Source organism: Callospermophilus lateralis, chromosome 1, assembly GCF_048772815.1.
Source record: "Callospermophilus lateralis isolate mCalLat2 chromosome 1, mCalLat2.hap1, whole genome shotgun sequence".
Lineage (NCBI taxonomy): Eukaryota > Metazoa > Chordata > Mammalia > Rodentia > Sciuridae > Callospermophilus > Callospermophilus lateralis.
Window position 1 is genome coordinate 220423738 of NC_135305.1, and position 27669 is coordinate 220451406.

At 49.6% G+C, this 27669-nt stretch overlaps 1 protein-coding gene across 4 annotated transcripts in view; it reads left to right on the forward strand.

Annotated features, from left to right (window-relative positions):
* The window catches only part of Insr (insulin receptor), a 125237-nt gene extending 99002 nt beyond the window's left edge, over positions 1-26235 (forward strand). For 3 of the 4 annotated variants that reach the window (XM_076849730.2, XM_076849707.2, XM_076849721.2), the window contains 11 exons: positions 4283-4566; positions 7108-7247; positions 12444-12603; positions 14122-14224; positions 15058-15125; positions 15765-16009; positions 16547-16657; positions 16746-16905; positions 18595-18724; positions 18929-19063; positions 21300-26235. In XM_076849730.2, coding sequence (XP_076705845.2) covers positions 4283-4566; positions 7108-7247; positions 12444-12603; positions 14122-14224; positions 15058-15125; positions 15765-16009; positions 16547-16657; positions 16746-16905; positions 18595-18724; positions 18929-19063; positions 21300-21654 — 1891 coding nt within the window. In that variant the 3' untranslated portion in view covers positions 21655-26235. The remainder of the gene's footprint in view (positions 1-4282; positions 4567-7107; positions 7248-12443; positions 12604-14121; positions 14225-15057; positions 15126-15764; positions 16010-16546; positions 16658-16745; positions 16906-18594; positions 18725-18928; positions 19064-21299) is intronic. The other variant, XM_076849713.2, reaches the window with a different exon arrangement.
* The last annotated feature ends 1434 nt before the right edge of the window (positions 26236-27669 follow it).

Genomic DNA, 27669 nt, shown 5'->3' on the forward strand with positions numbered 1-27669 from the left:
AAACGTCTTCACTCGGGAATGGAATCCGGGCATGAATGTGGGGAAATCTTAACTAACACTTCCTAAAACGCCAATCAAGGAGTCCCTCCTGGACGGGGCCTCGTGCCTCGGTTCCCCCGTGATCGCTACCTACTGTGCCCGTGCTGGGCGTCCAAGCCACACTCAGCAGGGTGTCCCACTCTGGCAGTTCCCACTCCAGGCAGGGACACTGATCCAGACGGAGAACTTTTTCTTTGGGTGACACAGCAAGAGCAAAGGAATGTCACGCACTGAATCACGTTAAGGGACATTTCTCTTCCGTGTGTATCTTAATGAAAGGAGGGCGGTCCTGGAGGAGGGGAGGAGGAGAGCTGCCAAGCCCACGCTGGGGACAGCAGGGAGAGTGGAAGGACCTCCCTTTAGCTCATGTGGTCCCAGGTACCTCGTGGCCTCATCTGACCTCTAGTGGCCATTTGAAATATGCTCCGGAGTTAAGAAGTGTTCAGAATTGTGGCTCTGGCCCCCAGGAGGATTGTTCACTCGTCCCTTGGGCGTGTTGGGGACAGGATCGTCCTCTGGAGTGGGCCATCTGGCACTGTCATGTTGAGCAGCCCCGGCCTCCACCCACTCCATGCCCAGAAGCGCCCTCTGGAAAGTAGTGCCAACCAAACATGTCTCCAGACGTTGCCAGAGGAGTGGGGGCAGAGGCACCCCTGCCTGAGACCAGGGTGCCATGTGGGACTGGGGGACACGCTGCCTCTTCGGAGAGTGGAGGATGCGGTTGACACTCTGCACGGGGGTCTGGAAGGCAGGCTGGTCCTGTAGTTGTAGTGAAGCAAACGTGGACATCAAGCAAGTCCCACACTTGGTTCCCCAGTGGACAGGAAAGTCATGTTCCCGCTGTACCATAGAGTAGTGAGAATGCGAAAGCATTGTCTCTTAAAAATACCGTAATTAGCTGGGCGCGGTGGCACATGCCTGTAATCCCAGTGGGCCTGAGACGAGAGGATCGTGAGTTTAAGGCCAGACTCCAGCAAAAGCGAGGTGCTAAGCAACTCAATGTAGACCCTGTCTCTAAATAAAACACAAAATAGGGCTGGGGATGTGGCTTGGTGGTCAAGTACCTCTGACTTCAATCCCCAGTACCCCCCCTTCACAAAAAAGTACCTTAATTAGACTTAAAAGATTTATTGTTAAAAAAACAATCACTTGAATTGTTGAAAAAAGGTGCTGACAGATTTACCAAAACAAGGTTACCACAAACCTTTAGTGATAAAAATGAAGCGGCATGTCATAGCTGATGTCCTCCTGGACATGCCCTGTGGCCGGCTGACAGACAGTCTTGTCTCCAGGTGTTTAGGTGCGAGTTTCTCGGGCCTCTGGGTCTCCAGCCTCTGGGCTCTTTCCCCCAGTCACATTCATGCCTGTTGGGAAGCTCCTGGCTCCTGCTGGGTTGGATGTGTCTTGGGCTCGGCGGCTGCTTCCTTTTTCACCCAAGAACACTGCTGGGGTCTCCACACCAACACGCCACAGAGAAAATCTCAGTGGCTTACCCCAATTTAGGATCTGTTTCCTGACCACACATTTCTGACAGAAGAGCAATGAAAACCAAAAGTGACTTCAAAGGCTGGAATAGAAAACGAAGTCTGTCACTTAAATATCTAGAGTTGGAGCAGAAACTGAAACTTCCATTAAAGTCTATTTAAAAAGTAATGAAAATGTGGATGTTGCTATCTTAATGAATCTTGCCAAAGTTTGGCTTTAGTAAAATTAGTGGATGTAAATGGATTCATGAATTAAGAAAATAAATTGGTGAAAATTAACAAATATAAATGTACTGAGAATCGATATTAACAAAATGTATAATGTAAAGGGAAAACCAGAGAATCTAGAAAGTGGTATAAAACTAGGATCTGAAGAAAATAGTAATATTCCATATTATCTGGACAGTGAAATCATTCATTTAAAATTCTCGGGAGCGGGGTGGGAAGAGGCCTCTTATAAAACTAGAAATAGACTACTTCAACAAGAAAAATATTATCTAATAGCCAAGCTGACATCAGGCTTTAGACTTACTAGAGTTAGGGAAAAAACCAAAGAAGCCCAATATCATTCCTACTGAGTTTTTCTCTAGCCATCTGACCAATAAGACATGAAACTAGGTAGAATCCTAGTGAATGGAGCAGGAGAGGCTGAGGTGTAGCCTAGTGGGCGACCACCTGCTGGGCATGCACAAAACCCCTTCCCTAGCTGTTAAAAAAAAAAAAAAAAATCGATTTGCAGAGTCTAGTCAAGGTAGGTAAACTGGCCCATGGGCCACTGGCTGCCTGGTTTGTAAATGAACTTGTGTTGGAATACTACTGCATCCACCTATTTACCTGTCATCCCCAGCTGCCTTTAAGCAATAGCAGAACTGGGCATGGGACAGGAGGTATGGCCTGTGAAACCCAAATATATGCTATCCATCCATTTGTGGGAAAAGTGTGCTAACCTCCTTTCTAGTTGATTCCATGAAAACTTTAGACTGAGCAAGCATTTGGGGAAAGTAGATACAACATAAATAAACCCAAAGTTAGTATATACTTAACAATAATTAGAATATAAAAATAGAGAAGATCCCTTTTACAATTGCCATAAAACTTCAGTACACCCGTGGTGTGATATCCCTATCTAGAAATACCTAGAAAGGCAACAACAAAGATTTTTTTTAAGTGATATATCGATTTTTACAAATTTGTGTGAACAAGTGTGTTTTAAACCATTTGAAGTTCACCAGCAAATAGCCAGCTAGGGTAGATTATACGATACGACAGGTAGAAGGCTAATATCCTTAGACTTTTGTGTATGACCTTAGAGTCAAATGTCTAAATGACGTAAGATCCAAATGTCTGAATAAACAGTGTGGGAGTCACAGGAAGGAAGGCGCTAGAGATTCACAGAAAATCAGACAAAGGACGAAGAGGGACGATTCCCAGGAGAGAGACAAAGAACCCACCAGGAGAAGGGGATTGCCACATCCCCATGAGGAGCTTCACCTGTCGGTGGGTGATGCTGGGTTAGGATCTCTGGTTGAAACTTGGGGACTCTCGACTCTTAACCCTCAGGGTTGCTGAGGCTGTTCTGAAGCAGTGTCTCAGGGACCACCTGGTGTGAAAAGCACCAGTCGGTAGGGTTCCCAGCCAGCAGTGGAGCCATACGTGTTAAGACGTTGAGGTTTCACATCCTCTTGAACCTAGTGACATTTTCTAAAAATCTACTTTTAGGAACTCCTGAGACAATCGGAGAAAGATGAAAGCAGTATTTGTAATAGTCAAACAAACTTGGGAGTGCTTTTCAGGAGGGTGGTGGTGGATCAAATCCAGGGCCTCGTGCCTGCGCAGCATGTGCCTAGCACCGAGCCACGCTCCTGGCCTCCAGGGAGGACTCGCTGAAAAACCGGAGGCAGGCTACGTGAAGGGTGACTCACGCGTCAAATGGAATATTTTATGACCAATCAAGGTTTCCAAATTTCCTGCAGGGGGCACGTGCTCCCTTTATAATTGATTGGGGAAATCCCTGACCCTGAGAGAAAACAAGGCAACCCTAGCCTACTTAGGACATGATGTTTTAAGGAAAATATTTAACGAATGCTTCCAACAGGACAAGCAAGTTGCACAACCCGCTTGAGCCTCCTCATTACCACACAGAATATTTATAGGAAAAGTTACTGCTCAAAGGAAGCCAGGGGCCAGTTGCCTTTCCTCAATTCTGAGACCTAGTTCTTTAAGGGTTGGGGAGAAGCATGTCACCTGGATGGCTGGTCTTTGGAGTTGCTCTGACTCAACCCTGTGATAAGTCTTTTACCTGGATTAAAGCTTCCTTCCTCAAATGTTCTAGTACCTAGTACCCTACATACGAATGAGGAAATCGATGGTGTGGGTCACAGCTTGGGCCCCTGGGAAATGCCCGGTGGCAGGTCTCTGGAATAGCTGGGCTCATGCCTGCTTTGGGCATCTTAATTTTTTTAACACTGACCCTGGTGGCCTATATCTCTGCCAATTGAAAACCTGGAATTGACCATGTTGAGGGGATTATGGGAGGTGGCTGTAGCTGAGGCCCCGGGGCCACCTCTCCCTGGCAGGGTGGGTCTGCCCTCCACTGAAGGTCTCACAAGGGCCTCTGGGCGTAATTCTTCCTGATCGATGGGCATTTTAATCCACACCCCCCTGCACCCCATTCTTCTTGATTCCGCTTGGATTCTCTCCGGCATCGTCTTATCTGAGATGGTGATTGGGTGACCCCGTGTGTTTTGTCGCCATTACAGACCGTCTCGGAAACGCAGGTCCCTTGGTGTCGAGGCGAACGTGACGGAGCCCGTGCCCACGGCCCCGGCCCCGGCCCCGGCCCTCCCCAGCAGCTCCCCCAGCGCGCCCGCCAGCCAGGAGGAGCACAGGCCCTTTGAGAAGGTGGTCAACAAGGAGTCGCTGGTCATCTCGGGCCTGCGCCACTTCACCGGCTACCGCATCGAGCTGCAGGCCTGCAACCAGGACACGCCCGAGGCCAGGTGCAGCGTGGCCGCCTACGTGAGCGCGCGCACCATGCCTGAAGGTGGGCGCGGGTGGAGCCGGCCGCTCCTTGGGGTTCTGTGTCCTTGTTGCTTGGTGTTTTGAGGGGGGTTCTGGTTGTGTCCCCCGGGCTGTCCTCCAGCTCTGGGCCCAAGCCTGCCTCGGCCGCCCCAGTAGCTGGGGCCACAGGTCTGCGCCACCACCCGGAGTGTTGGGTTTCTAATGACAAGAGTCACACGTAGCCGATTGTGTAAACCGTGGAAAATACATGCCAATGGGAAGAGAGAGTGGAATTAAGAAACGTATCTGGCACTTGGAGCCCTGCAGAGAGACGAGTCCCTGTGTGTGTGTGTGTGTGTGTGTGTGTGTGTGTGTGTGTGTGTTTCTGTCTCCATGACTGGGAACAGGGCCTCCTATAAGTGGGATCACACAGTATCTGGGTTTGATTTATATCTATTATTCATTTTCACGATTTAGCCAACTGCAGATAGAACGTATTCAGAACAAAAAATGGCCCCAGTGCTGACTTCTTGTCCTGATGTTTCCCTTGTCATTGCTGCTTAAACAGCACAATGTGACAACGGGGTACACAGCGTTTACACCATGAAGATTTTAAAGACAATTAGAGACGATTTAAAGCCCACGGAGGGTGTGGGCAGATATCCCTTCACTTCACAGAACCTCCACCTGCAGGTTTTGGTCCCTGTGGGGGCCCTGGAACCCATCCCTCCTGTACTGAATGACCCCCGTGTGTGCGCACGCCCACGCTTGTGTGGAAGGAGAGAAGTTCATTTTAAGGAATTGGCTCCTGCAGTTTGGGAGTCTGGATAAATCTAAACTCTGTGGAGTCAGCCAGCAGGCTGGAAACCCCAGGGGAGGGTCACGGTTCAAGTCCGAAGACCATCTGTGGCCCAATTCCTCCTTGCCTGGGTGGCTTCCGCCTGTGTTCTCTTGAGGCCTTCAACTGACTGGACAAGGCCCACCCGCACTGTGGCCCGTCATCAGCTTTATTCAATTTAACAATTTAAATATTGATCTCATCCAAAAAGCAGCTTTGCAGAAGGACTCAGAACAATCTTCAGCCCATATCTGAGCATCATGCACTACATTGACACATAAAATTCATCATCACATGTAGTAAGAAAGGTTGAATCTAGTCACTCCTAAATTCCTAAAATGAGCCCTGATTAGTCTTTTTATGTTTTCCCAGAACTTTATTTACTCAGATGGCTCCACCTGTACAATTTTTGTTCTTTTTTTTCTGATTTTTTTTTTTATTGTGAATACACATAACATGAAATTTACCATCTTAGCCGGCACACTGACGTGCACAGTCCAGGGGCATGAAGCACGTTCACACAGTACAACCCCGACAGCTCTCCTCTCCCCACGCTTGAGCTCTGTCCCACGTCACACTGACCCTGTCCCCTCCCAATCTGGCTCCTGCCTCGTTGCCTCCTATCTCTGTGGATTCCCGGACTCCAGTGGCCTCCTGTAGGTGGGGCCCCTGGTCTTTGCTATTTTGTGCCTGGCTGATTTCACTTAGCCCGATGTCCTGCTATTTCGTCATGTTTTTGCATACTGCAGAACATTCTTCCTTTTAAAGGCAGAGTAATATTCCTGCAAATCACTTTCAGCTCACTTTCTGAGGAGGCTCGTGAAGCAGTGTCATGGGTTGATGGCATGGTATTTCAGCTGCAAGTGAGCCTTCATGTTTGGTTTAAAAGTCCTTTCTCAGTGGTCTGTTGGTGGCTGTGTTGAAATGTCCCACTTAAAAAGTAACACTTAGATGAGCGGCTTGACACACCTGTCCAAGTATTTCATTCAAATCTATGGGTTGAATTGGAATTGCTTCTTCAAAATCCACGTGGTGTGACAACCCCTTATTGTTACAAGGATCCTCCAGAAATGTATCAATTTATCAAAGCACACATTTGTCATTCATGTTCAAAGTGCTTTTCACAAATCGTCTATTTAACCCAAAGAAAAATGCAGTCTAGTTTACAGCAGGCAATCAGTGTCAGTTTCCTAGTTTTAATAACGTACAGTGGTCCTCCCGACCTAAGGGTTCTGCATCCCCCCATCAAACAACCACAGATGAAAAATATTTAGAAAAAATTTCCATTTGTCATAATTCCATAGAGTGTAGCATAGTGACGTGCGTTGTATGAGATAAGCCATCCAGCAGTTTAAAGTCTACGGAGGATGTGCTTGGGTTCTGTGCAGATTGCACCACTTTGTAAGAGGGACTTGAGCATCTGTGGACTTTGAGATCGGGGGTGGTGGTCCTGGGACCAGTTCTCCTCACTTGTCCCACCTTATCAATACCGTTGATAACGTATATGGGTGTTTTACTGGTGGAAACCGCAGGAAGAGTCCATGGAACACCTCTGACCCGTTTTTGCAATGTGTAGTGAGTCTGAAATGAGAGAAAATGAGAGTCTGACCACCGTGGAGTCTGAGAGCCCGTCCTCTGACGAGGAGCGGGACGTGGGGCAGTCAGTGTCACAGTGCCAAGCCGTCAGGTGGCAGTGGTGGGTGTGATCAGAGTTACAGCCCAGCCTCCAACTGCTGCTTCTTACAGCCAAGGCAGATGACATCATTGGCCCTGTGACCCACGAAATCTTCGAGAACAACGTTGTTCACTTGATGTGGCAAGAGCCCAAGGAACCCAACGGTCTGATTGTGCTGTACGAAGTGAGCTATCGGCGCTACGGCGACGAGGTAAGGGTCTTGGCTTTGGGCTCACGCCATCCAGGTTCCCCCCTTCCTCTGCCTTGGCTCTGGCCCAAGTGCTTCCCCCAGATACTGTCCTTAGGCTCAAAGCCACACAACATGGCTGCCCAGAGAGACGGAGCAGACGCGCCAGCCCACGGCTCCCAGATCTGTCCTCGGTCTCGCTCGCTGCCTTGAGCTGTGCCCTCCGAGTTGGGTGCAGGCTGCCTTTGGTCTGTGGGGCACAGTTGATTCACCCTGAACGGGGTGAGGCAGCACTGTCTGATCTCCTGGAACTTTGAGAGTCCTCCCATAGCCAGCCTCCCTCTGTGGCCCCCTTGGGACCACATGTACTCTTGAAACCCAAATGTTCCACTTTAATGGGGACTTAGAACCCACTGGCCTGCGGAGACTTGTGAAAAAGAAAAAGGACACCTGGAAACTACTTGTGGTCCTCCACTAAAAAACGCAAATTCTGGAAAATAGAAGTGCTCTTGCTGAAACAGTCATCTTTTACCAGTCAGGGGGGTCGCATTTGCCCTTTTTAGACACCCATTTTTACTTTATTGAAGAAATCTTTGTGGTGCTGGTGCTGGGATCTAGCCCAGAGCTTCGCACGTGCTGGGCGAGTGAGCGCTCCACACTAAGCCTCGTCCGCAGCATGACACCCGTCCCTTCCCACAGGGCTCGGCTGGTCTTATGTTGGCACAGACCTAACGTGTGCCGAATCCACACTCAGAAGTGGCTTTCTTTGGCCTAACACCGTCTGCCCATATAGCCTTTGGGATCTATGCATACTGGCTACATAGGGTTTAATTTGCCACGGAACCAATGTTTCTTCATAGACATTTTGGTTGCCTTGAGTTTCTCTGTTTTAGGTAAAATGCGTTTTAGCTCTTTGCCTAAATAGCTTAAGATGTTCCGGTCAACTTCTGCTGTATAACACGCCGCCCCAGAAGGCACAGGTTGAAGACAGTGGACATTTATTCTTTCTCTCAATGCTGAGGGTTCATCGGGTGTTTCTTTTGCCCTAAGCTGGTTTGACTGGGGCTGGTGGTCTCACTGACACATCTGGCTCACTTGGGGCCCCACCTCAGGTGTTCTCTAGCAGGCTGGTCCAGACACTTTTCAAGCCTCTGTTTGCATAACTTTGCAAATGTCCATTAGCCAAAGTGTGTCCTGTTGCCAAGCCCAGAAGCGGCATGAGAAGGGGCTGCTCACGATTTCATAAATACAGAGAAGTGTGATTCACTTATATTAGCCTGTAAGCACGAATCCCATTGTCCTAAAACAAAAGTGACTCAAATTTGGATCAGTCCCCTTTTCCTTACTGTAGACAAGCACACGAGGCTGGATAACTTCATAAAGAAAACAGGTTTTTATAAAGCTCACAGCTCTGGAGGTTTGAAGGACTGAATCTGGTGATGGTCCTTGGTTGACAAAGTCCCAACCAGACATGGGGCGTCGCCTGGTGAAATGCAGGGAGTATGCGTATGTCTGTGGGTCTTGTCTCTCTCCTCCTCATGAAGTCACCAGTATTTTACCATGGGGGCTCCATCCGTGACCTTATCTAACCCACTCACCTCCAGAAGATCCACCTCCAAACGCAGTGGTCAGAATAAGTTTCCATCCTCTTATTACCTCTCAAGGGGATGCAATTTCAACTTACAAAGCCTTTCCCCTATTATTTGAATGTTTTTGTGTGTCCCCCACAAATGTATTAAAATAATAGGGAAAAAGCTTTAAGAACAAGAGTTTTATCACCAGCAAAAGAATATAAGTCATCAAATGGTGTCTATCTCCTGGAGAGTGGATACACAGAATGTGGCATCTCCATAAAACTGGTGATGTACACCATTTTAAATGGTGTTTGGAATGACTTTTGTCCATGTAATGCAGACGTTGAGATTACAGCATCTGAATTTTAGATCCTTTGTGCTGTTATCCCCCATATTCCACCAACAGTTGAGAGCTCCCCTTCTCCCCCATTTAAACTAGCTTAAGACAGAGGGAAAACTCCTTTGTTTCCATGGCTGGATCCAGGATTCCTTCCTGTGGGCTGCATCGTAATGTTCCTGGCTGGCCTTTTGTGGTCACAGAGAGAGAGAGGTTACAGCCACCTTCTTAATAACCTTTCTGTAGACACTTGATTATTTCCAACTTTGTCCTTAATTGCCTACTGTTTTGACCAAAAAAAGGTAGCATGAAACCTATACACACACACACACACACACACACACACTGCGGGAGGAGAGAAGCGCCACCCTTGAGGAATCCATCTCTAGACTTCCAGCGGACACCTGGGGTTGTGGATGGGCGGATCCCTATGTATGCTGGGTTTTCCGGGCATGTGTACCTGTGATAAAGTCTAACCTACAAATTAGGCACGGTGTGAGGTGCCAACAATAACTAATAATAAAACAGAACAGTTATAACAATGTGCTTTAATAAGACACATAAAACGTGAATCGTGCATTTCTGAAAATTTACACTGAATATCTCAGCCTGTGGGTGACCTTCAATAAGCGAAGCCAGGTCGGGGCGGGGCACCACTGTAGGTCTGCCCCATTAACAGAACTCTCTCCACATTCACGGGTAACTTTTTCCTCCCTTTTGCTAGTTGAATAGACAAATTGCCTCTACTTGATGGCTTTGCTTCATCCTTAAACCATGTGTTCAAATTGTTTGTCCCTCACCACTTCTCCTGCCTGCCCTCTGGGTACCCTGTCCCTAGGGGTTAGCTTCTGGCCCCAAATCTGGGTTCTTTCTCCCTCTTGGGATCAAGGAACCAATAATGACAGCGTTCATTGAGCAGTGAGGGGGGTTGACTCATGGCCAGAGAGCAGCAGAAGAAAAGATTGACTCATAAATCATCTTCTCCCCAAACAAAGGATGAGGGTCCTTATTATAAGAGTGAATGGAACAGGGGGGATTCTAGTTACCGAGTGGAGGATTATTTATGATTTCCTACTGTGAGGAGGCTGGGCCCGACCTGCGGGTGGGGGCAGCCTTCCTTTAATCTTATATGGGCCAGTTCCACAGCTGGAGGTGGACCGGCCAAGATGGCCCCAGGGTGGGCGCTCCTCTAGGGTAATGTGTGACAATGAGGTGGTAATGAGTCTGGGGTGAGTAAGAGGTCGACATGGCATCTCTTAAGGCTGGAGCTGGCCTTGCCCGGCTCCATCCTGCACCCTGCTCTCTGCTGTCCCTGGCTCTGCAGGCTGGTCTTATCTGAAACCACCCCTGCTTGGTGAAGAGGAGAGGCTTTCCGGGAGTCGAGGGCTGGCTGTCTGGTGACACGGGACGCCCCTCCAGGGAAGGAGCATCAGTGTTTGGAGCGCTGGCGTGCTGATATCTTTTGGATTTTTCGTCCCCTTTCTGTTATTTGCACAACTTTTTACGCAACCAGCTTCACCCTTGGTCGGGTTTCGGTTCCCCTTTTGCTGGTTTGTTGTGGTGACGGTGGAGAGCGCTTGCCAGGCTCTGGATCTCTCCATCCGGTGCCCTTCCTGCTCCGCCCCTCAAGGTGTCTGGGTAGGCCACTCGCTGCAGGGAAGGCCCTGCCCCTGCTCCTGATAGCAGCTCTGGGGTTTCTATATTTGCTTATTTGTCCCCTTCTACTTGGTGACTCATTCTACTTGGAAAAACCTTTGGACCAGAGTCCCCGCCCCTGCCCCCGCCAATGGGCCAGTTTGTTTTCTTGCTATGATTGTCACATGATAAGCACCGGAGATTGTACATTTCTTTCTCTTCCCCACCCTCCTCCTCCCCAAATTTTCCGTTCTGCACACGCTCTGCTCTGCTAGCCATGGGGCTGTTTTGGAAAGTTTTTGAGTTTTGGCCTGATGCTTGCGGGTCGCCCCGACAGAGCCCAGAGAGGCTCCTGTGTCTCCTGACAAGTCCTGGTTTATCTCTAGCTACGTGCTGCTGGTGGGGTGTGGGCCCCGCTTTATTTATGTCTTTTCCTAACAGACATTTGGGTAGACTCCAGTTCTTTTCAGGATGATGAAAAAAAATATATCAAAAGTCAATCCATGGGAAGGGAAGGGCTTTTTTTTAAAACCTGTCCTTAGACATTGAACTGTTTGGTTCTGCTGGGGCAGAGGCGGGGAGATGTGGGAAAGATGGAGATGACTGACCCCCAGGGCCCTCCGGACCTGACTTTGCTGGAGGACTGGCAGAAACTGTCCCACAGAGGGCGACCTCAAGGAGAAGTCCAGATGGTTCTGAGTTTGAGGGTTGACTGCCACTGAGCAGCATGAGGTCCAGCCTGTCCTGCAGGCCACATGTGGCTGCCTCCTGTTGCTCTTGGCCCCTGAGCTGAGGATCACCTTTACATTTAAAATGGGGAAAAAGCAAAAGAATAAGGAGAGATGTTAACGGAAGGGTGCACAGTTTCATCTAGGAGGAATAAGCTTCAGGGACCTATTCCCTGAGTAGTGGCCGTATGAAATATTTCAAAATACTGAGGAATGGATTGGGGGTAGGAGGAGGGGAGGCAGAGGGAGGTGGGATAATGGGCCCCCAAACACCTCTGTGTAGGAGGGGTAAATTCTAGTGGTTACTCACAGGGGAGTGACTGTTTAGAGCAGCCCATTTTATGCTTCACAAAGAACTAGGGGAAAGAGTTTGAAGTTCCCAACACAGATGATACATGTTTAAGGAGACACAAATGCTGGCCATCCCGAGGTGACCCCTGCAGGTTGCACACACAGGTTGAATCATCACCCCAGATGTCATGAATGCGTGGCGTTACAATGTGACCGTGGATTTTTAAAAATTAAACTAAAAAGGAATACATCCAAAGTGTTCTCACAGAAAGTCACTGTAAGCGTGAGGTGACACTTGTTTGTTGGCCTGCTTTAATCTCCCCACAGCGCATACATGTAACGGCACACGGTACCCACAAATACATGCCCTAGTGCCCCTTTAAAATAGGGTGATTGTGAAAGACTATTTCATGACACAGGAAAAGCACACAAAGCTCGACTTTCAGTGTCCCCTGAGTTTTGCTGGAACTCTGCCGTCCTGTTTGCGGGAGGTACAGATTTGCTGGTGGCTCTTACGTGCCCGTGGCAGAGTCAGATCTGCTCTGAGGAGTGAGAATGTTCAGCATCAAGCAGTTGGCTGTGACCGTGGTGTGTCGTCCACAGCTTGGGTGCCCCAGGGGCGCAGAACTCAGTGGCCCTGTCTCCTTCCTCCTAGGAGCTGCATCTCTGTGTCTCCCGGAAGCACTTTGCTCTGGAGAGGGGCTGCAGGCTGCGTGGGCTGTCACCAGGGAACTACAGCGTGCGCATCCGGGCCACCTCCCTGGCAGGCAATGGCTCCTGGACAGAAGCCACTTATTTCTACGTGACCGATTATCGTAAGTTTCCTGGGCAACCTCAGGGGGTTGGGTCTGGGCTTGGCACCGTGGGCATGGTAGGACTTTTCTAGTGAATGACCCTGGGGAGGTAGGAATGTCGGCCTGGCCTTGACCCTTGTTCCAGCCGCTGCTGCTGTGTACCTAAGGCTGGGTATCTTCCCTCTCTGAGCCTGCATCTGGTGCTCTGTGTTTGTGGGATCCACATCTCAGAGTCAACCAATGATAGATTGAAAATAAAAGAAAAAATCATATCCACAGTGAATGTGCAGATTTTTTCCTCATTTCCCCTAAAACAATCACAACATTTACATAGCGTTTACATTGTATTAGGTGTCCTAAGTCATCCTGAGATGAATTAAAGTCTGTGGGAGGAAGCGCATAGATTCTATGCAAATACTGTGCCATTTTATGTAAAGGACTTGAACATCCATGGGGTTTGATATCCACAGGGGTCCTGCACCGATCCCCTCAGATTCCGAGGCACAGGTGCACACAGGGAAAACAACAGGACCCACGTCAGGAGGTCGAGGGTTTCCATGCCATGGTGCGTGTCCAGGGCTGTCACAGGGCACCTCCGTGGACACATTTGTTCCACTGCTGGTGTTTCCATCTTTGTTAATAGATGGGCCACGTCCCCAGGGGAGGAGGGCAGGACGGGCCTTCTCTACCTTGGGTACAGCAGTGAACCGCTAAGCGTGAAGTGTTCTTGGGGCTGCCTTTGGGTGAGCCTGAGGACTGTGGGGAAGGGGCAGCTGGCTGATCAGGCTGTGCTTCCTGGAGGTGGTGACATCTTGATCAAGATGTTGAAGAATGAATACCTAGAGGCCAAAGGGGGAGATGGGTTGAGCGTGCATGTGGCAGGAGCCCGCACACTGGCACGAGCAAAGTGATTTGGAGGGAGGGAAGATTCTGAGCTGGGTGGGCGGGACTTCTCTCTGGCTGGGTTTCACGTGCTGGGCACCATGAGGGTGCAGAAGTGTCAAGTGATTCTTGCTGGGCTGGCTCGGGTCAGGGTCAGGGTGAACGTGCTGATGTTCTGCAAATCCAATCCAGTCCAATCCAGAGTTAGCAAACAGCCTACAAGCTTGTGCACATGATGGTCTCCAACACGACACTCTCACTTCAGACACCAGCTGCAAGCCTGAGGGTCCCAGGTCACCTGCACTTTTGATCCAACTACTTACAAATTTGGGGGTTCACATGACCCCCTTGGATCTTAGTGTGGGTCCCTGGCTGACCACCTGGATTCTGTGCTGGTGAAGCCGCCCTGGGGTGGGGAAGAGAAGGCTGGCCTAGGGAGGGGCTGGGACGGCAGTGGGTTTCAGGAACACAGGCTCTGAGCCCTGCTCAGCCAAGTGGTGTTTCAGGATTACCTGGGGGGGGGGGACTGGGGGGGGGGAACGGGGGGGGGGGGGTCTGAGTAACCAGCAGAGAGAGGCTCAAGGTCAAGTATGGCTCCAAACTGTGATTTTAATGTGAACCACATATTTTCTCATTCTCTTTTCTTATTTTTTTCAGTAGATGTGCCATCAAATATTGCCAAAATCATCATTGGCCCCCTCATCTTTGTCTTTCTCTTCAGTGTTGTGATTGGAAGCATTTACCTGTTCTTGAGGAAAAGGTGAGTGCGGAGGTGTGCCGGCAAAGGGTCAACAACTGGCTCTCGGGCGGGGGAGGGGATATGCCTGGATGCAGATAGGGGTATAGCTAAGTTTCTTATAAATTCCATCTTTTATTGCCCTTCCAAATCGCTATGGGATGTACAACGTGTAATTTACAGGTAATAATCTTAATATCTAATATTCTTTAAAGAAAATTTCCCCTCTCCAGTTGATTCTTAATGCTTTTGTTGATTTTTTCCCCCAAATCTGCATACCCATAGCCAGCCTATGGTTGCCATCAATGAACAAGTATAGCTACAACATAAATGTTGATTTTTTTTTTTTTTTTGCATTAAAGAGTCAGACCAAAATTAAGTAAGAAATGTATTTTCATCAACGGCATGAGCAACACCTTTGCCGAAGCATGGTTTTTAAATCCTGGAAGAATATCATCTCAACTTTTGTGGGTCGTGAGCAATGTAGGGTACTGAAATGACCCACTGTCAAGTTGAATCTGCATTATTAGTAATACTTTATCCATTGCTTTTTTAAGTTGGGAACAAACAACAGAAAGTTAGATCCATTCCTGGGGCCAGGGTTGTGACTCAGTGGCAGAGCGCTAGCCTAGCATGCGTGAGGCACTGGATTTGATTCCTGGCACCACATAAAAATAGAAACAAATAAAATAAAGGTATTGTGTCCACCTACAACTAAGAAAAAAAAACACCTAAATCCATTCCAACTTGTAGTGTTTGCCCATTTCTGAGGTGTAAATGTCTCCCACTGTGGCCAGTTCAAGACCGTGGGTGGGTGCCGTGAGTCTCACGCTGCTCAGCTTCGTTTTTCCCTCCAGGCAGCCAGATGGGCCCATGGGACCTCTCTATGCTTCTTCAAACCCCGAGTACCTCAGCGCCAGTGACGGTGAGTACCATCCCCTTCCCTAATGGGTGACGATCCCACCAAGGGAGGCTGAGGACAGACTGTCACCCCAGACAGGGCAAGGAAAGCCTCCTTGCTCCTTGGAGCTTGCCCACCTGCCCTCACTGCGGAGACTCCGTTCCTACGAGCCGTCCAGCGGCTGCTGTCTGATTCCTGCCTGGGTGGGAGGACGGAGCTGTTCTAGGGCCTCTGGGCTGGGGGAAGAGCTGAGGACCTGGGGCTGCAGCATGGGGTGTGCAGCTGCAGTGGCCGCTGGGGGTCAGGGACAGATCTCCGAACTCATCCTCCAACCTGGGGGGTGGGAATTGGAAGTTAAAATGGGAGACCAAGGGGATGAGAGCCAGGGAGAGGAGGGGGCGAGTGGTGGCCGGGTGAATGCTGGGGACACGTCTGCTCTTTGTGGCAGCCTCCATGAGGGGCTTTGTGTTCCCAGCTGCAAGGGAGGGCAAGTTCCAACTCCTCCATGGGGAAGAGACACCTGCCCTGTTCTTGGTCACATGTTCAATGCCTGGCAGAGTCCTGGGTCACAGGGAGCATGAGCATTTGCAGGGGACTCAGGCACGGGAGGTGGCCGGCCCCTGGGGATCAGCCGAGGGTGCTGTGTGGATAAGTGAGGAGTAGTGTTCCCCTCTTCTGTGTATGTGCCGGACGAATGGGAGGTGCCTCGGGAGAAGATCACCCTCCTGCGGGAGCTGGGGCAGGGCTCCTTCGGCATGGTGTACGAGGGCAATGCCAAGGACATCATCAAGGGCGAGGCGGAGACCCGGGTGGCAGTGAAGACCGTCAACGAGGCAGCCAGTCTCCGGGAGCGGATTGAGTTCCTCAACGAGGCCTCGGTCATGAAGGGCTTCACCTGCCATCATGTGGTAGGTCTGCATGGGCCAGATGCGGCCTCCTCTCGTGCCCTTGCCCTTGCCCTGCTGCCTCTTACCACAGACTGCCAAGGACACTGGATGAGGACCTGTCTGTCTCCCCCTGCACCCTCCATCCCAAAGATGGGGGGGGGCTCCTCCATGCCTCCTCTCCCACCTGGAACCAGACTCTATCTCTGTACCATTGTTTTCCAGAACTTTCCATCACTTTCTGGAATCTTCCTTCACTTTCCAGAATTTCTCATCTCTCTGGATCTTTTATTGCTTTTCCATCACCACCTGGAATCTTCTCTCTCTTCCCTCTTCCTGGCTTCTTTGTAGCCCTTTGTAACCTGGCACATGCCCCGTGTGCTCAGGAACATTAGGGGGTGGGCTTTATTTACCTTGGGGTGTCTGTTTGCTCCCCACACCAGGGCTGATCATGCTCCATCTGGGCACAGGGTGCCGAGTGTGCTGTAGGCACCAGGCAGAGAGACCACGGTGAGTTGGAATCATCCCACAGACCCTCACCGAGAACCCCTTACTCTGCAGGTCCGCCTCCTGGGGGTGGTGTCCAAGGGCCAGCCCACTCTGGTGGTGATGGAGCTGATGGCTCACGGAGACCTGAAGAGCTACCTCCGCTCTCTGAGGCCGGAGGCTGAGGTGAGCTGCCTCTAAGACCCCGGCAGGGCGCCCGCTCCTGGCTGCGGGTACCAGGGTCGCTGAACGTGAACCCATGTTTCCACTGTAGAATAACCCCGGTCGCCCTCCCCCGACCCTGCAAGAGGTGATTCAGATGGCAGCAGAGATCGCAGATGGGATGGCATACTTGAATGCCAAGAAGTTTGTGCACCGGGACCTGGCAGCTCGAAACTGCATGGTTGCTCACGATTTTACTGTCAAAATTGGAGGTTTGTCTTTGGATCTTTCTTTCTGCTCTGAAATGTCTGGCCTGGCTGGTTCAAGCTCAGGGGGCAGTTCTCCAGGATAAGTTCTCAGATCTTGACTACAGTGTCAGGGCTGGGGAGGGGCCCAGTCTTCCACTGGTATTTAGTTATATTTATGGATGAACTCACCCCTTTGCTTCTTTCAACAATTCCTTGTGCTTGGTAGGCGCTGCCACCGTAGTGGGTGCTGGAGTGCCACTAGACTAAATCACTGTGGTCTGCAGCCGTCATTTGCATTATCTAGCACAGCGTGGTCTATGTCCCCATTTACATTTCAATTAAGTGAAAGTAAAATTCCAGTCCATTGGTTACTGGACACATTTGGGTGCTACCTGAGCCTTGTGGCCACCACATTGGACAACACATTATCCATCCATAATGGTGGGGCTGCTCCAGAAAAGTAGTAAAGAATTTCATACTATGTAGACGAGACAAGGAAGGGAGGGCAAAGAACAGTGAAGGGAGTAGAGTCCCCTGGGGGAGAGAAGCCTCGGGAGAGTCCAGTTCAGGAAACATCGCTCTCTGTAAGAAGGTGACGTTCCAGCCGCATCTGGCAGGATGAGTGAGAGTGTCCAGGAGAGGGGATAGCGCATGCAAAGGCCCTGAGGCTGGAAAGATGGTTTTGGGTCTGAATAAGATGGATATGGGGGACCAGAGGAGCAGGAGAGGTATGTGAGCTGAGAGGCCAGAACCACACCTGGAGGGGCCTTGCAAGTCACAGGATGTCACCTTGAAGGATACAAGTGGGAAACATGACCCTACTTATGATCCCAAGGCCATTCTTCTGGATTAGCAATGGAAACAGGAAGGAAAGTGATTCGGTTTATGATCCAAAGAGATTCTCGCCATATGTAATGGTGATGCCTATGATCCAGGGGCCTGGGAAGCTGAGGCAGGAGGAGGGCGGGTTCAAGGCCCACCTTCCTGGGGGTGTAGCTCAGTGTTAGAGTGCCCTGGGTTCAATCCCAGGACTTCAAACAAACAAACTGAAACTAAACTCAAACGAAACAAAATCAGACAAAAAAAAAAAACTCCCCAAACACGCAAACAAAACCCAAAAGACTTCCTCTTACATTAGCAACGGAGCAGGCGGGGGCATGGTCCTCTTATGTGGCCTGTCCTGGGCAGTGGGCAGTCAGTGTCAGATGGGAGGGGTGTGGGCAGGTGAAAGGTGGTGGAGGACCTGGATGGCTCCAGTGAGGAATAGCTGGGTTGAGGGAGAGGTGGGGATAGAGTAGGTGGGGTGCTGCTGTGTTGGGTGTGGGGAGTGAGGAAAGGGGTGGATCAAGGGAAGGCCCGATTCTGGGTGTCCAGTGACGAGCTGGTTGGGTGACGGGGCTCTATCCAGTGGGGACCAGAGGTTGGCTGTGGAAAGTCAAAAAGTCAGTTTGGGGTGCTGGGGAGAGTACAGGGTGGATGCTGAGAATGGAACTCCAAGGTACGGGCCAGAAAGCCAGGTCTTGTCACTTGGCGCCTCCTTGTCCCTCCCTATAAATGGCGGCTGGCATTCCCCCTCTGCATCCTCACGAATCCCTCAGAATCTGTTCTCACTGAACATGACCAGCCCAGGTGAATGCACACCTCAGGGCAGTCAGAGTGGCAGACGCGGGGGCCACGGGCTGCAGGCTGAGTGTGTGACCTGTTTCTTGTCAGATTTTGGAATGACCAGAGACATCTACGAAACGGATTACTACCGGAAAGGGGGCAAGGGCCTGCTGCCCGTGCGGTGGATGGCACCCGAGTCCCTGAAGGATGGGGTCTTTACCGCTTCTTCTGACATGTGGTGAGTTGGGTGGAGCAGTGACCACATGGCTGGGCCTGTGACGAGGCGTGTGTGACAGGCCGGGATTGTTGTAGGAATTCATGAATTGCAAGAGGAATTGTTTCATTAGCAAGGCTCTAATAAATGACAACCAAGGTCCAGTAGATGATAAGGGTGTGTGTCAGTGGGTGGCTTCTTTGTTAACTACTCTCAACTTGCCGGCAGGTCCTTCGGTGTGGTCCTCTGGGAGATCACCAGCCTGGCGGAACAGCCCTACCAAGGCCTATCTAACGAGCAGGTGCTAAAATTCGTCATGGATGGCGGGTACCTGGAGCAGCCCGACAACTGTCCAGATACAGTGTAAGTGCAGAGACACAGCACAGCATGTGCCTGGCCTATGCTGCTCGCACACTTGTGTGTGCACGCTGTGTGCCTGGTGTGTTTGCAGTGGGTCTTCACATGCAGGCTTTGCTTGCACGTGCCTGCCTGTGTGTTTCTGTATTTGATCATTAAGCATGTGCTGTCTGAATGGCATGTCTTCATGCGAGCCTGTGTTTGCATTTCAGATCTTTGCAAGCATACTTGTGTCTGCATGCGGGTCTTGTGTGCTTGTGTTTTTTTTTTTTTTTTTTTTTTGGCACACTTAGTATGCACATCCCATGACCTCGCCTCTGTGTGTGCACTTGGTGTGCATATTGTGCATCTGCATTCATGAGTGTGTCTCCATATCACGTCTTCACACACCTGCTTTTATTGCATACACAACTGGGAGGCTGTGCGAGGAGCCACAGTAGGCAATCTTGGAGAAGGAAACCTGGGAACTTGGGGGAGGGAGACCTATGCTTGTTTTTTCTTAAAATTTTATTAGGTAAATGTATTAGGTATCTCCCCCACCCCATTTTTCTTTTAAATTTTTGTTATAGGGTCAAATAGTCCACACACACCTGTGCCATTTCACACTTGGAAAATTGTCTAGCTTCACTAATGGTCCCATAAATAAAGAGTAAATAAAGAAAAAAATATTGCCTTCTAAAATTAGGAAAAAAAAAAATTTCCTACTCAGTGCCAGCAATGCTGTTGTTAGATAACCATTCTTACTGCCTTTTATACTAGTTAGTTGCAAAGACGTTGTAAAGAAGAAAACCTTAAAATTTAATATCCAATAATGAGACTTGCTAAATAAATTGATAAATTAATTGATGTAGCAAATGAAATTTCAACTGATGCTGTGAATGAGCTGCTGTTCAGATAGTAAGTGGAAAAAGTGCTTTCTATTACATTTCCAAATGTGCCCAGGTAGACCAGACCCGGTCCGACATCCGACAGTCGAAGGAGAGCAGTGAGGGAGCTGAGTTTTCTCTATACTTTGGGGAGTTTTTAACATTCTACCATGAGTACTTATCACACCAAAAATCCTCTGTCAGTATCTATTAAGTTTTTTGCTTCTGAAAAGGAGGGAGGTCATTTAAATGCTTCTTCCCTCAAGAATAAGGAATCGGGGCTGGGGATGTGGCTCAAGCGGTAGCGCGCTCGCCTGGCATGCGTGTGGCCTGGGTTCGATCCTCAGCACCACATACAAACAAAGATGTTATGTCCGCCAAAAACTAAAAAATAAATATTAAAAAAAAAAGAATAAGGAATCGGTTTAGAAGGCCTCATATGACAGAAAGTATGAAACAGTTATTTGGAAAGTCTGAAAAAAATATTTCTAAACACTGCCTCCTGAAGGTCCTTTCCTGGCTGTGCCCGGGTGCCGCTGGCTTTAGTTCTAGGATCAGGGAGATTAAGTGAGGCCTAGGGCGGAGCTCGCAGGCTCCTCCCATAAGGGCTACATGGTGAGGGTTTCCAGCTTTGGGGCCTCGTGGCCCGCCATCCGGGCTGCTCGACTCGGGTGGCTGTAGCTCCCGGTGGCTGCAGACATTACTTAGGGAGTGGGTATGACCATGTGCCGATTAAACTTTATTCATAAACACACTCAGAGGGCCAGTTCCTGCCCTGGAAGCTACAGTGGTGGTGAGGAGAAAGGTGAAATGGGAACAAGCCCCGACTCCTGTCCCAGGTGCTCTTGGTGGAGCAGAGCGTTAGCTTGGAGGCCCCAAGGCAGCCTCTGAGGATGCAGTCTCCTCCGGGCACATACCATGAAGCCCGCTGGCAGGGGCTGCTCCTGTGGCTGAGGCCCCTCCTGCCACCCTCTGGGGATGGAGGGCTGGGCCTCTGGCAGGTGCACCTACTGGGGCTTGAGCATCCCCCACCCCCCCAGGGGTCTTCAAGTCCAGCACTGCTGGTGGACCAGGGGAGCCCTTCCGGGAAGCCCAGTTAGGAATGAAGGGTTATGAAGCGCCGGGTGCAGAAGGGGTGGAGGGTCAGGGATGGATAAAGCCATCACCCATGATGCACCTGTCCTAGTGAGACGGCCTTTTTGGCTTACTGTCAAAGCCACCTTCTCGCACTTGAGTTGCCATTCCTGCCTTGACAAGGGCCGCACGCATGGCTTCCGACATGCACAAGTGTCATCTCTGAGGGTCGGCTGCAGGGCTGGGGCGTGCTGCTTGGTGGACTCCCAGACTCATCCCCCACCTGTCCCTCTGTCCCACAGCACCGAGCTGATGCGCATGTGCTGGCAGTTCAACCCCAAGATGCGGCCCACCTTCCTGGAAATCGTCAACCTGCTCAAGGATGACCTGCACCCCAGCTTTCCAGAAGTTTCCTTCTTCCACAGTGATGAGAACAAGGCTCCCGAAAGTGAGGAGCTAGAGATGGAGTTTGAGGACATGGAGAATGTCCCCTTGGATCGGTCCTCCCACTGTCAGAGGGAGGAGGCCGGGGGCCGGGAGGGAGGGTCCTCGCTGGGCATCAAGCGGAACTATGAGGACCACATCCCCTACACCCACATGAACGGGGGCAAGAAGAACGGGCGGATTCTGACCTTGCCCCGGTCCAGTCCTTCCTAACAGTGCCTGTGGGGGAGGGTCCTGTTTCACTTTCCTCTGGTTTGAACGCCTCTAGAAACTCAGGATTCTCACGACTCTACCCCAACGTCAAACAGATCTCAGAGATAGTTCCTGTACACTTCTGTTCATCTTTTGACCTAAAACACGCTGTGTGCTTGCCAATTCGACTGGTCATCAGAAGATTTAACTGTGAACCTGGAGGGGAAGGGGTTCCATGGCTGCTGCCCTTTGGGCATCCACAATTTCGAACCAGGATTTTTTTTTTTTTTCTTAGTAGATTGAAAGAAAACACGTATTTTTACAAAGTTTTTATTTTTCCTTCTGCTAGTGTCTGAGCTACAGTATAAAAGAGAAAACTTGTCTGAGGAACAAATGTTGAAAGGAGAAACAGAATCCTGTCCTGGCAGAAGCCCGAGCTTTACAGGGTGACCTTTCTCATCCCGACGGGAGGATTTTATTTTTTTCTTGTTCACAAAATCAGTTCCTCAAGTTGACCAACAGCTGCTGCTGTCCCTTCTGATAAGTGTGCACAGCCCCGGCGTGCGTGCACACGTGTGCTTTGGTGTGCGTGCGTATGCGTGCGGAGTCTTCGTGCTGAGTTGAAGCTTTGGGAATTGGCTCTGGGGGTTTGTGTCTGGCAGGTCTGTGGCTCACGTCCTCCCCCTGCTGCTTCCTTCCGGGAGACTGTGCCCTAGACAGTCTTCTCCTGCCTCAGGTGACTCTTCCCCTTCCCTCTGCTGAATCAATGGTTTTCAGGAGCTGAGGGAGAGATGTTTAGTTTGGAATGGTCATCGTGGATCTTTGGAAGACCAAACAAAGCCAGGACTAAAAGAAAAAGAAGCAAAAGGGAAAAAACCTGAGACGACAGAGAGTTTTGAGGATATATTTGTAACACATTTAATTTTGAAGAGGTCTCTAGCATTAGCCTCCTAAGTTATTGACTGTTCCCTGGAGGAGTACTGGGGGTCTGCCTGTCTAGGGAGAGTGAGTGGGGCATGAGTAGCTTCTTATTTGGGTCTTAAAGGAGTGTTTTCTGGGAATTAAGCCACATTAGCTGCTAACCCTTTTGGATATTTTAGGCCCCATGGAGCGTGGGCAACTGGGAGTTACGGTTGGTCCTGTTTGAATATCAAGTTCTGCCGGAAATTTCCAGCTTGGATGAACTGGTTACAGATGGGCCCTCCTTCGAGGACACCTGTGTTCATCCTTTGTGTACCTCCCCCCGGCCCCCGTGTTCCTTCTCCTGGGTGTGCACCTTCCTCAGTTACTGTGCGAACACAACAAATCAGCTCCCAAAGACCAGCAACCAGGATGGCCTCTGAGAACATCAAGCAATATAACGGGGGATACCCTGAGAATGTCGGGCCTCTCCGTCCATGGGACATCTGAGTATCCTCAGTACCAGTCGCCCAGAGCAGCCCTGTGCCCGGGAGCCTCAGCTGGGTCAGGCGTGGTACCTGAGCATCTCCCTCAGGTGCTTATAATGTTGCAAATTAAGAGACTAATGTCTGGAGGCGAAACCGTCAGACTTCCCCACCACTGAGAACTTCTGAACGGTGGGAGTCCCCCGTCTAATTCTCTGTGTGAGAACCACAGCTGCTCAAGTGAAGAACATGGTGAACTCCCCACCTGGGTTCATCAAAACCATCCCCACGGGCCATCCCTGAGCGTTTCCCTACAGATGTTTGCTTCCTTCTCCTCTTCCTCTGTTAAGGGTTGTGGGACAGGGATACAGTGACGACCTCCCAGCCCTCTCAATTCTGGGTTGAGAACACAGGTAGACAGGAATTCCAATGGCCTATTACTATCTTATTTATACGATTTGAGAAAATACACCATGTAAAATATTGCTGGGGAGCCTCAGTGATTGGGTACAAGAAGCAAGAGTACAAAAATTATTTTCGCCAAAATTATTTTGTAAATAGAAGAAGAGTCTGTATGTCAATTAGAGACACACAGATCTAGGTATTTTGTTCTTTTCCTAGTAAATTTGTAGAAATATACTACGCTAGCAGCAGTTTTCACATTTTTCTAATTCAGAAAGGTTTTTCTTAGTGGGAAAAAGTATTTATTTTAATATATAAAATCAATCTAAAAATCACTTTCGTAAAAAATGGAGTGCATGTAAATTTTTATCAAGGAAAAATAAACAGGTGAATGTGGGTCATGATTTTTTTTCCCAGCACAGTCTACCTCAGTGTGTTGTTAGGATGTGGTTCAATAACAGACATCTTTGAGACTTCAGAATTCTGCCTGGATCCAGTTTGAATCAGGAAAAAAGTGTATTAGCTGATTCCAAATGGCAGGGACCAGTGAGAATTTTGAGGGGGGAGTTAGGATGGAGAAGTTGTAGCCTTCATGTGAACCTAGTCCTGACCTCCTGACTGATAGTATTCCTCTCTGAATTAAATCTTCCTTTTAAAAAATCCTGCATCTATTGACGCTGTGCTCTCCAAACGGAAACCAAGGTTCGGGTCATCACAGTGTAGCTGATGGATGGGGCACCTGGCCAGCCGCCTCAGATGACACGTGGGTGTCTCATCGGCTGCTGAAAAGGCAAGCTTTGGCTCAGGGCCAGAATCCATCACCCCCCTGTCCTGCTGGATCCCCCCAAAGTGAGTGCACAGGTGCTGTGGGTTCTCTGATGCTCATTCCCACTCCTTCCAGACTGATAATGCTCTCAGGGGGGCACATGGATTGTATTCACAGGCACCCCACACGCACATACATACCCCGACTGCAGGGTCTCCTTTTATGGAAGATAGGGCAGGGGGCATTTCTGGAAATCCCAGTTTAAGACCCAGCAGTGTACTGAACACAGTTTTAACAAGAAAACCTTGAACCCCTGTGTTGGGCCTTGGTCTGACCTTGTGCGACTTTGAGAACTCTTGTGAAAGTCCAGGTGGGGTCAGCAGAGCTGTGGTCTTATTTGCCAAACCTCACTGCTCCTGTCCTTTTAGGCACTGCCCTGTGGACCCCCTCCTCCCCACCTCCTGGAGAGGGGTCGAGTCCTGGCCTGCCAGTACAAACGGGGGTCCACCAATTTCATTTTGACGTCTCCTGCGATAGTGAGAAGAGCGGGCAGCTGATGGTTCACAGACCTCCTCTCAGCCTTAGAAAATGTTGACTGTGTGACATAGAAGTTTGGCCCTACAGAGGCACGGCCATGCTGGGAGTTGGTAGTGATCGTCACCAAACACTGGCTTAGGTGAACACTTTTTGTTCGTCTTTAAAGACGGCTCACTGTTATGAACACTTTTTCATCGACATGTGAAATCCATGCAATAGTTTCTTCTTTCAGGAGGAGAACACCCATCACATCTCTTTCTGCCTAGGTCCATGAAGTCAAGCACACGCTAGGAAATGCCCATGTTCTGGGAGCTGTCCTAGGTGCTGTGCTGTCATTAAGCTAGTGGGAAGGCATGGTCCTTCTCTGGAGACAGCACAATGTAATGAAAACGTGGAATTGATAAAAGGGTTGGCACTACAATGCTGTGACCCTAGAAGTATGTCACCCACTGATGAGCAATCTTGAATCCTATCCCAGTAGGGCAGATGGTCCAGCATGAGATGTGCATGTTGGGTTAGGAAGTCCTTTCTTGGTAGCCCACCATCACACTGGTTGTTGGGCAGTGTGGTCATCAGGGCATGGTTCATGCTGGCCATCCTGGTGAGCAAATGGATGGTTATGTACCAGAAGTAGTCACTTTTCTGCTTCGTGGTGGGTGGAATTTGGGGGTATATCAATGTCTTGTGGATGCCATCTGGTGAGTCCTTGACACCTTGGGCTCTTCAGAAATTATGGTTTTGTTGGGGGTGGGGGAAGGGGGAATGGTTTTTAGATAGATGGTGTGCATGGGGTAGTGTCATTTCAGAAAATCTTCCAGAATGTTCTCAAGAATATTAATTTACGCTAGAGGCTGGAAATGAACAGAACAGACCAGCACTCTGTTCTTTAGAGCACTTAAAAATGGGATGGCCTTTCGGGGGCTCTGACTAAATGTAAATGTGTCCTTAGGGGTCCCCAAGAAATGGAGGGAAAGCAATGACTTTTTGAGCTCACTGTCACCTTCTGATACTAATCAAGCTCCAGAACTAGCCTCTAGCCAAATTTTTGTGTGGGTGTGGGCCATAAAAATCCTTGTTAAAAACCAGATCATGCATCTGGGGCTCTCGGTTCCGTTTGAGAAGGAAGGACAAGCCCCAAGCGAGCGTACCTGGACGCATGTGAGCAAGATGGCTCACCTGGTCTTTAAACTTTATCAAATCTGCTGCTCCCTACCCCTGTGTGTGTCTGGGTGGCCTTGGCCCTGCATGTCAGCAGTGCAGATCAAATGTCTACAGCTTTTGCAGAAGACAAATCAGAAACAATACCCACCCAAAGCCCAATTATTACGTTTTCAATGTTTTCCTACAAGAGCCAAGTAGCACCATGTACAGAATATGCCCTTTTTTTTTTTTTTTTTTTTTTTTAGCGGTGGTGGTGGGTGGGGGGCCTGGAGGTATTGGAATTGTTCTGCATGTAAAATATGGGGTAATTACTTGTTTATATTAAAATTCTGAATAAATTATCTGAGAATACTCTTGTTTGTGTGTGGCTGGCCTCTGCGGGCTTGTGACTTTCAGGTGGGCTGTGTTAATTAATGAATCCTTGGGAGGTGGTGGGTTCTGAGAGGAGAGTCTCGGGTTCTTCAGCCATGAGCTGAAGTTAGACAGCTGCTGCTGGCAGATTCGCTGATCGCCAGGCCATACCTGCACTGCTAAACCACCCGTCGACATGCTGCCTTGTTTCCACACCAGGCCCTCCCCGAGGCCTCCCCGCCATGCAGCCACCGGGGGCTCCCCAAGGCCTCCTCAGCCTCCTTACGATCCAGCCTCTCAGGGCTCCCCAAGGCCTCTGAGGCCTCCCCAGGACCCAGCCCCCCAGAGGCGCTCTCCAGGATCCCAGGGAGAGTCTCTCGTCTGTCATGCTGGAAACTTTCACGTCAAGGGTTTTAAATGTCATCCTGGGAGTGAAGACCTGCCCCTGCGCTGGGCGGGTGGGTGGATGGCGGGCTGAAAGCTGTTTGGACAGGTTTCCTTGAGCTGAATCCAGAGCATAATGGGGAGGAGACAGACTGCCCACCTTTAGCTCCTTGTGTGACTTTAAAGAGTCACATAATTTCACATGCTAGTTTTGTCTGCATAACCAACATCTCCAGAACTTAGTGACTTAACAGTAAACATTTCTTTTTGAAAAAATTTAATGCATACATAAAAACCTACAAGTGGCACATATTAATGGGGGCACATGTCCATGTGGCCTTATGTATTGCTTCAGTCAGGTGAAATTTGGGGGTATATCAATGTCTTGTGGATGCCATCTGGTGAGTCCTTGACACCTTGGGCTCTTAAGAAATTATGGTTTTGTTGGGGGTGGGGGAAGGGGGAATGGTTTTTAGATAGATGGTGTGCATGGGGTAGTGTCATTTCAGAAAATCTTCCAGAATGTTCTCAAGAATATTAATTTACGCTAGAGGCTGGAAATGAACAGAACAGACCAGCACTCTGTTTTTTAGAGCACTTAAAAATGGGATGGCCTTTCGGGGGCTCTGACTAAATGTAAATGTGTCCTTAGGGGTCCCCAAGAAATGGAGGGAAAGCAATGACTTTTTGAGCTGTCACCTTCTGATACTATTTATCTTCTCCAGCATTTCTCGTTCATGGTGACAGTTGGAGGAGCATTCCCACAGAGCATTCTGGCAGCTTCTGGTTCTGAGATGAGGTGTATGGGCAAGAGGAGGCCGTGCTGAACAAGGAGGTGCTTGGGCACATCTCAGGCATCAGGAGAAGCTGCGACAGTTTCTCTCCCATAGCAGCCCGTTCACCTCAAGCCGGGATTCTCCAGCTTTATTGGGTTCTTGGTTATTTGCACATTTTCCCTAGTTTCCAAAGCACTCTTCATTCAGACACCAGCCAAGAACAGAGCTTGGTGTATTTAGGGGAACTGGGCTCAACCTTCCTGAAACAGAGCAG